Source organism: Galeopterus variegatus, unplaced genomic scaffold (genome assembly GCF_000696425.1).
Source record: "Galeopterus variegatus unplaced genomic scaffold, G_variegatus-3.0.2 Scaffold8912, whole genome shotgun sequence".
Lineage (NCBI taxonomy): Eukaryota > Metazoa > Chordata > Mammalia > Dermoptera > Cynocephalidae > Galeopterus > Galeopterus variegatus.
The window spans coordinates 33,351-42,691 of record NW_007735023.1 but is presented as its reverse complement, the minus strand read 5'-3'; the positions used below and the strand labels follow the sequence as shown (position 1 = coordinate 42,691).

General features: G+C 55.1%; 1 protein-coding gene across 1 annotated transcript; it reads left to right on the top strand.

Annotated features, from left to right (window-relative positions):
* The first annotated feature begins 2,755 nt into the window (after positions 1-2,755).
* On the top strand, positions 2,756-9,078 carry LOC103608841 (sushi domain-containing protein 4). The gene is made up of 4 exons (XM_008593232.1): positions 2,756-2,948; positions 4,337-4,481; positions 7,437-7,819; positions 8,804-9,078. The coding sequence occupies exons 1-4, from the start codon at positions 2,774-2,776 to the stop codon at positions 8,830-8,832; spliced, it is 732 nt and encodes a 243-aa protein (XP_008591454.1). The 5' UTR covers positions 2,756-2,773; the 3' UTR covers positions 8,833-9,078.
* Positions 9,079-9,341: the final 263 nt, after the last annotated feature.

The following is a 9,341-nucleotide window of genomic DNA, read 5'->3' as shown; positions in this document are numbered from 1 at the left end:
AATTGGAAAAAGATCCTGGGAGCCATTGGCAAGGTTGACATACTTTATTCAGACAGGGACACAAGCTCAGCCCCCAGCCTCAGAGCCATTGTCTTTTATACCAGAGTCAGACAGCCAAGGAACACATGGGCGCACATGCACAGTTAACGTATTTACAACAGACATGCTGAGTTATGCTCAGCTGGATGTGAGGTGAGGGAGCCTGACCAGTCTGTCTCCATTTTCCTCACAGTGTGGTATTATTAACTACAGCCCCCATGCTGGTCATTAGATCTCTAGGCCCCTTCTCCCTGCATAACTGCAACTTTGTGTCCTTTGGCTTCTGCGAGTGAGGTCCTCCAGTTTCATCCACATTCTCGCTAATGGCAGGATTTCCTTCCTTTTTAAGGCTGAATAATATCCCACAGTGTATATGTATAAACAGCCTGCATTTTCTTTATCCGTTCATCTGGACACTCAGCATACCCTTGACCATGGAAGGGCCTCCTCTTCTGGCCTTCCTGAGCACACAGCTGCACTGGGGAGCACTCACGGCAGTGTGGAGGAGTGGTCCCCCCAGGCAGCCAGATGAGTCGGTCGGCCCTGGAGGCCACTGGGGTCCCCTTCCATGTGTTCTTGTAAGAACAGAGTGGGAGGAAATGGCACAGACAAGGCCTCTGGGGAGGGAAGAGCCCTCACCGCTGCATCCTGGACCTCCCAGGGCCAGCTCTCCCTCCCCTTTCCTTTCCTGCCACCTGTTTACCTCCCAGGCATATTCCCATTACACCCTGGAGGCAGTGGACTTGAAAAGAGCTCCCTTTGAAGAATTGGAAGTGCGTGGGGTTATGTGCTCCATGCCCGGGGATGCCCTGAGCAGCAGAAAGCTCCTGCCTCAAAGTCGGAGCTCAAATCCTGACTCTGCCGGTGTCCACCCATGGGGACCTCACAGTAGCCACCTGAAAGCCGCCACTTTTTGAGCATGCCCTGGGCCTGGCTGCACCGCGCCGTGTCGCATGGCAGACAGGCTGCCACTGCAGGCCACTTCCCAGGCCCCCTTGTCAGTTGGCTCCCCGCTGGCACTGTCCAAAGGAGCATGGAGGGCGGGCAGGCATCGGCACCAGGTGCTTTTCCTTCACTCTCTCCAACAGTGTCTGGCTTCCCTCAGGCTCCAGTCCCCACACAGACCTCTGTGGTTCCAACTTCTCCTGGGGACCTCAGCAACGAGAACCCCTGCGTCCTGCCAGCCGGGTGGTGGTGGCTCCCTGCGCTTGCTAATCTCAGGGTGCCCCGCTGGCTTCTCCACTGTTCCGTCACTCATGGGAGCCGTCACCTCATTACGTTCCCTCTTTAGATACTCGGGTCCTGGTTGTCCCCAACTGAGTGCTTACGATCTGCAGGCTGTGAACTAAGCCCTTAGCGGCACTGCTCAGCAGAGCCCTCAGAGACCCCCGTTTCACAGACGAGGACCCTGAAGCTCAGGCAGAATTCTGCGCGCAGCCTACCTGGCGCAAGCCTGGCCTCCTACTCACCCCACTAGTTGCTTCTCTGAGTTTCCGTTTCCACATCTGGAAGGAGCCCAGAGATCTCCACTGCAGCGCTGTTTGCAGGGTTAGAGGAGCGTCTGTGAAGTGCCTCTCACCCTCCACCGCCGCCCTCAGGTGGGCACGCGGAGGGGCACCGGCGGCAGCAGCAGCGAGCGTCCCGCTGCCTTCCTGCAGCCCGTGGGCGGCCGTTGGAGCCTGCGCTTCCACGCTGGTCAGGGGGTTTGCTTTGCCCCAGGAAGGGGCTAGAAGTTGTCTCTTTTGTTTTCCTTTGGTTTTGTCAGAGTTCTTAGTGTTTTCCACAGGTGTGCGTTTAAAGCTGGCCCTGGAAGGTTTGTGGTTTGATTGTCTCTTGAAGAATGTTTAAGTGATGGTGCTGTTTGTTTCTGAGTCCTGCTCCAGGAGAGAGCTCTTTGTGGCCTGAGACGAACAAGCACCAGTTTCACCAAAGCCATCTTTCTGGTCACCGTCTTTCTGGTTGCATTCCTACCATGTAAGCCAGAGTGCAGTCTCAGGACAGGAGACTGAAAACAACTCTTTTCTTCTCCTAACATCATGGAATATTGGAGTCAGAAAACCCTAAAACATCATCCAGGACAGAATGAGCTTCCACTTTACAGAGGAGAAAATCAAGGTTTAAAGAGGTTAAGTGACCTGCGTAGGTCCCACAGTGTCCTGGTGGTCCAACCAGGCCCAGCACCGAGGTCCTAGCTCTCGTTTCCTGCCGGCCAGGTTGTGCGTGTGAGCGGGAGGCCATGGCCTGGTCTGCAAGCGGAGCTAGAAGAACTGCCCCATGTGTCACCCGTCACACAACAGCAGGGCATTGGGGGATCAGGTGAAGGGCACTGCCCTGTGATTGGAACAGTCCCAAGTTACTGCTGTGGTCACAGAAACAGGCTTGGGATCGCTGTGCCTTTCGGTAAAGATTTTGTCCATACATATCTTAATTTTATTTACTAGGTTGTCTGGCACATAATAGCATGCATTATTAATAGAGTAGGTTAATGGCATCTCTTCACACTGTAAAAGAGCCTCTGTGATAGTGGCACGTGCTCTGAATATTATAACAGGCTTCTATTTGACCTTACATGAAAATACAAAAGAAGGGACCATCTCTGGTACAACTCAGTAGTGCAGTGATTGACTTATAAGCACATCCTAGAGCAGTCCATGTCTTACGGCTTCAGACAGCACATGCATGTGGTTCTGAAACTCTTATTCTCCCCACTGCCCAAGTCTGTCCTCTACCTCCAATGGTGAGTCACGGTGATTTCATCTGCCACCCGCGGCCTTGCGAGCGCTACAACCATGGAACTGTGGTGGAGTTTTACTGCGATCCCGGCTACAGCCTCACCAGTGACTACAAGTACATCACCTGCCAGTACGGAGAGTGGTTTCCTTCCTACCAAGTCTACTGCATCAAATCAGGTAAGATCAAAGGCCTTCCTTGGAGGAGGCTGACCCTCCATGGATAGTCCGTACCCAGCGGTTGGTGGTTATGTCCTGAGATGCATTTTTTCTCCCACGCCCCGTGTCAGGAACAGGACATAGAAACATGTCATTGTGGGTGCATGGGGCTGATGTTGGCCTCTGTGCCAGATGATTCTAGGCCCTGTTCAGAGGGTCAGAAGTAGTAACCTGCCCATTCCCAGGTTAAAGTGCTGACTCTCTGAACAGGGTCCCTAGATCCCTAGCAATCCTGGCAGGACCACCAGCGTCTGTGCACTGTTTTCTCCCAGCTTTGTCCCCTTCCACTGGCAAGGACACAGCCCATGGGTCGGACCAGAATTATGCACATTGCCCTGGGACCAAAGGCATGCACTGCTCCACCTCTCTCTTCCACTCAGGATGCATATCAGAATACAGATGATGGCATCGCAGGTGACACCTGATTTCGCTAATAAAAAGTAGGTTATTTGCAAGCTTCAGCGCTTCATCGTTAATAACAAATCACTTGCAAACTGGCTTCACCATGGGTTTTGGCATGCCAGGGTAGCAGCCACACGACAGGGGCCTGAGAACCAGCATGCACCCTTGTCTCCTGCCCCCCCCCCCGTCTGCCCACTCTCTCCGGCTGCACCAGCACTGGTGATGGCCCCTACTTCTCCCTGGACATGGTGCATGAGGGAAGCACTTCCCACAGCTGGCCTCTGCAGGCACAAGACACCATGTGAGCTGGTGGGGGACGTGCAGAGAAGCACCTCAGAGAGAGGCTGCACCACTGCAGGGAGATGCTTAGGGGCAGCTGGCCTGTGCCAGAAAGGTAGAATTCTATTCTGGGAGGCTCCACTCTTGCTGCCCTTTCCTGGCAGAGCCTGATGCCAGAGGTGGTGGGGGCCCTGGAGCAGTCCTGTCCTCTTCCTGCCCCACTCCTTGCTGCAGCATTCTTCACCCAACCACAGCATCTCCCAGAATACTAGCAAAAGGCCTAGCCTGGCCTCTCACTCCCCCGGCCTGTGGTCGGCTTCCAAACAACTTCTCAGGAAGAGAGACACCCCTGGCCTCCATCTTTTCTCTCTGCCCAAGAAGCAGGTACATTATCTCGGCCCTCACAAGCTCTCACCGTGCGTCTGGAATGTGAACCTGCAGATCCATCTTCAACCCGGCAGAGCCCAGGCTGGAGATGGGTCTTTAGTGTTGTGTCGATCCTCATGCAATTTACGTGAGCTGCATGGGGGTGTGTGGCATCTCCGGCGAGCCCTGGAGGTCAGGAGCATCTGTGTGCCAGGTGAATCTGGAAAATGAGCACACAAGGGACCTTAGTGCCCGTCGCAATCTGGAAGGCTCATGCACGACTTTGTTCTCTCTCATGGCAGAGCAAACATGGCCCAGCACCCACGAGACCCTCCTGACCACATGGAAGATCGTGGCATTCACGGCAACCAGCGTGCTGCTGGTACTGCTGCTTGTGATCCTGGCCAGGATGTTCCAGACCAAGTTCAAGGCCCACTTTCCCCCCAGGTCAGTGCCGCATTGGGCTCAGCACAGAGAAAGATGTGACAAGTGCAAAGCTGAGGTCTGAGAGGAACCAGGGAGCAGTGAATAGACTTTCCTGGGATGTTTTGGGGTGTCTGGGGTCAGAGCACCCCGCTGGAGACAGGCCTCACTTCTTTTTCCTTTCCCAGTAGACCGTTCTCAGGCAGGTGCTGTGGGGGCTGGAGAAGGTGCACAGTGTCCGGGCTGCAGGATGTGTATGCCCCACCCTGAGCCCCATTCCCACTGTCGTCCCCACCATGTGTGGCCCTGGCTTCAGGCACCATGGAGTTTGCTGTCCACAGGAAGGATAAGACAGACACACAACTGATTAGGAGACAGGCTGGGGTGGGTGACACAACAGAGGTCGGTGGATATGTGTGGTGGCAAGTCTCAGGAAGGGGAGTGTGGGTGTGGGGATTGGGAAGGGGCTAGTGAGACTCTTCGGAGTCAGAGCTGAACCTGCAGAATGGGACGTCCTGAGGGGTTCCGCATCCATCTCGGCTGCACCAGTCAGCGTGGGCTGGGGTCTCCCCCTCACAGTCATCATGGCCAAAGAGGGTTATGCCAGCACCCTGTGGAGCAAAGAAGAGCCACCCAGCACTCCTGCTGACAGGGAGCCGTCATTTAGAATGCGAAGGGGTGAGCTTGTGAGCATTCGGCGCAGGAGGGCCAGGCAGCAGCACCACACGACACTGGCCAGGGCTGCTGGTACAGCCACCCTTGCCTCGGACTCTGTGCCTACGTCACGGTCTTCTCATCTGGGGACCTGATGCTTCAGAAAAGGTCATTTGTGTTTGCCCACAGGGACAGTCTAGCCCCTGCATTCTATGTACCCCTTGGAAAAAGGCGTGTGGGGCAGCGGAGGAGGCGGCTCCAGAGTGACCTACATCTCCCTCTTCCTTGCGGGAAATCCAGCATGCCTCTCACCTGCCAGCGTGTGGGCACTGAAGAAGGGGCAGAGCTGCTGCAGACAGCGTCCGCCCACCTTCCCCGTCCCCTAGCAGCCTCGGATGGCCTCTCCTCACTAAGCAGTTCTCTCTCCCCTGCCTGGTGGTCACAACTTGACAGGCACACCCTCTGCCCAGCCACAAAAACTGTGCCGGTTGTGGGGATCCCCTGCGTCCTTCACCTGGTCTGCGGTGCCATCTGGTGCCATATCCCAGCCCTTGCTGAGGTGCTGGAACCTCCCTCTCAAACGTGCCCTCCACTCTCCCGTTCTTCAACATTATTATTTATTAATTAAGGAACCATCATTGAGCAATTATGGTATCTAAAGCAGGCCCGCGGATTACAAGGAGAAAGCTGAACTACACACTTGGGATTTATATACATTAGAGCACTTTTAAATGGCCCGCAGAGCTGTTTTTTTATATATGCTTGGAAGAAAAGTTTCCAGGATATCGACTAAATATTAAGATGCTTTTTAAACATTCTCAAAACTCTTTCACTTGATGTTCTTTAGCCCTTGAGTATTTGCGTCTTATATTTGTCCCTGGTTGTTTTGGGAAAGTTGGTCTCTTCTGTCCAAGCAGACGATAAGATTGTCAAGGGCAAGCCGTGAAGGGACACTCTCCTCCAGCCCCACAGGAGCAGGCCCTGCAGAGGCGGCCGGGCCAGGGCGTGGGTGGCGGCACAGGCGGTCACAGCGGAGGGGAGCTGCCAGGTCACGGGAGCCACGGTGCGGGAGAGAAGCAGAGCAGAGAGAGGCAGCCGGCCGCCCGGCCTAGGCGGTGAGGAGGCCAGAAGCCCCGCAGGAGACGGCACGGCAGCTGGCCACGGGGCAGGTGTGCCATTTGTCAAGTCTGCACCAACTCACAGCTGCTCGTCCCTCCCTGCCGCCCCCACCTGCTGACGAGTGTGGCCTCGGGGGTGTCCCACCCTCTCTGGGTAGCCTTTGAGCTGTGGACCGGCAGCCGGTGACATAATCTCTCAGCCTTTGCAGGATGCTTCCAGAAGTCAGTGGACTGGAGCCTGTCCCATGAGGGTGAGGAAGCATGCTGATGCTTCCCCTCCTCGATGACCTGTGTCCCCACGGCTCACCTCCTGGGGCTGGGGAGCCCCTGCTGCCGGTGCCGGGGACCCAGGCGTGCCCACCCTGGCTGTCTGCTCTTCCAGTTCCAGCTGAGGAAATAAGAAACCGAGTTCTACTGGCTGCTCATCAGCCACTCGGATCCCCTTGGGGCAGCAGCAGAGTGTGGTGGCCAAGGATCCCCGGCTTTGGTGTCAGACCCCGCCTGGCTCAGACCTGGCAGTGTTGAACGTGCAGGTGATGTGGCACCACGGCTGGGCCAGGAGCCACAGTGTGCCCCAGTGGGGGAGAACCCACGGAGACAGCGGGCACACGCCGCCCCAGCCAACACAGGCCCCGCTCAGGTGAAAGTGGTCGGCGGGTGGCGAGTGACCTGAACGAGGCAGTGAGGAGGTGCCCACCACTTGCCTTTGCTCCCCTGTGGATGTTTTTCTGTCTTGACTGAAACTGGTGGTTTGTGCACTGCGGCAGGACACAGAAAGCAGGCACGGGCAAGGCGAGCGCTCCAGTTCCCTACACTTTTAACAGCACTGTCCTGCGGGCTGCTGCAGGGGCACGTCAGGGTGCTGTGTTGCAGTGGGCCAGGCGGTGTCCCACCCAGTGAGTTTATGGCCATAGGCCAAGCCTGGAGGGCAAAGGAGTGAGGAAGGAAACACAGGAGAGAGCAGAGCCCCAGGCAACGGGAAAGAGGGGGCAGAGAGAGGGAGAAGAGGGATCCTCCCCTCTCCAGAGTGTGGCTGTGGGCCGGAGCGGGCCGGAAAGGAGGCTGGGTCTCCTGCACCACCACCCATGCCGGGCTCTCCTGCCATTGTGGCCCAAGGGTCTTGCAGTGGCCCAAGGTGGGGGACTGGTGGCCTCCTCCCTGGGTGGCATAGTGCTCTGACATGTGGACACCGCTTTCCTTTGCACAGGGGGCCTCCCAGGAGTTCGAACAGTGACCCCAACTTCGTGGTGGTGGACGGCGTGCCCGTCATGCTCCCATCCTACGATGAGGCTGTGAGTGGCGGCTTGAGTGCCTTAGGCCCTGGGTACCTGGCCTCCGTGGGCCAGGGCTGCCCCTTACCTGTGGATGACCAGAGCCCGCCAGCATACCCCGGCTCAGGGGACATGGACACGGGTCCAGGGGAGTCAGAAACCTGTGACAGCATCTCAGGCTCTTCCGAGCTGCTCCAGAGTCTATATTCACCCCCCGTGTGCCAAGAGGGCACCCACCCTGCTTCTGACAACCCTGACACAATTGCTAGCACGGTGGGGGAGGTGGCATCCACCAGCCCAGGCATCGACATTGCAGATGGTAAGTGTTTCCCTGAGCCCCAAGCCACCCCCGCAAACACCTCTGCAAACCAACCCCTCCCTGGCTGTGTAGAGCCCCCACCCCCCAGGGCCGAATCAATCCACTTGCCACTCACTCAGCTTCAGTTGCTTCTTACTGTCTCCAATGCAGAGGCTGTGAGCAAGCCAATTATTGTACAGAATGATTTTTGTCTCACAAGGAATGAGGCTGTTAATAGAAATTTCAGGAGGCACGAAAAGACACCGAGCTATCCAAAGGAGAAAGGCTACGGTGGACAGTACTTTGTTTTTATAGCATTGTATGATCCAGCATGTTTTTCTTCTCTATCTTTTAATTAGGCAGGACCTCTGAAAGTAGAGCTTAGGAACAGGATAACACACTCATGTGAGGAGGAAGGACCGGGTGCGTGCGCTAGACCCAGCAGTGTGCCCGGGCACCCAGCCTGGAGCAGTTCTGTGTACACAGACATTACTTTTCCCAGATTGAAGGAAAAGATGCACATGCGTCTGCCTGTCACAAGGAAGGGCGAGTGTAGCTCATGGTAAAGTGGAGAAAACATATCAGGCTAATTAGGGCTTAGTTTCCTTGGGGGTTAGGGGGGACAAGCACAACTTTACAAATAAGAGCACTGATTCCAGCTTACATCCACAGGAGATGGCAGTAACAACACAGAAACAGAGGTCTGCTGGGTCCTTTTCTGCAAGCCATGGGGCCTCTCTGTGTACTTGAATCTGTAACCTTTTGGCTTGTATGACCTTTAGGGTCCACGTTTAAAATCTAACATTTTATTTTTTATGAACGGGAAATAAGCTCACAAATATTTTTCAGCAAATAGGTGTTGTTTATTTGATTGTTAACTGATATGTAGAACTTAACATTTTCCCACTGATTTTGGAAATTGTAGATATTTTAATAAGGTTTATAATTCGATTGTCACAGTGTTTTTTGGTTATAATAAGCTAATTACCATCTCTTCTTTTACAGAGATCCCTCTAATGGAAGAAGATCCCTAACTGTGCAAAATCCCAATGACTCTGCTGCTCCTTTGGGGAAAAGAACCTTGTACTTTGGAGTGAGGCCACGGAAGGGCAGTATGTGGGGCGTGGGGACCTTTTCTAACTTATGTACGTGGGGATAGGGTTTACATCACCCATCTCAGACTCTACAGTAAGGCTGACAAGCTGCAGTGGCATGGTTTCAAATGAAGCTTGAGAACCTGCTAAGGCCATGGGGAGCAAGGGCAGAGGGGACCCCACGCGGTCCTGGGTGGAGGGGGTAAGTGTGTCTCGTGCTGCAGGACATGGGTCAGTTGCACGCATGAGAGCAAGGGCAGAGGGGCCCCCCTGTGGTCCTGGGTGGAGGGGGTAAGTGTGTCTCGTGCTGCAGGACATGGGTCAGTTGCACGCATGTCTCACGCACTCACACATGCCGTTGACTTGTGCTATGAGTACTCCCTGCGCCTCTGAAAGCATGTCACATTGTGTAAATTCGCTTCTAAAATCTGCTTCAAACTGTCTCTGGA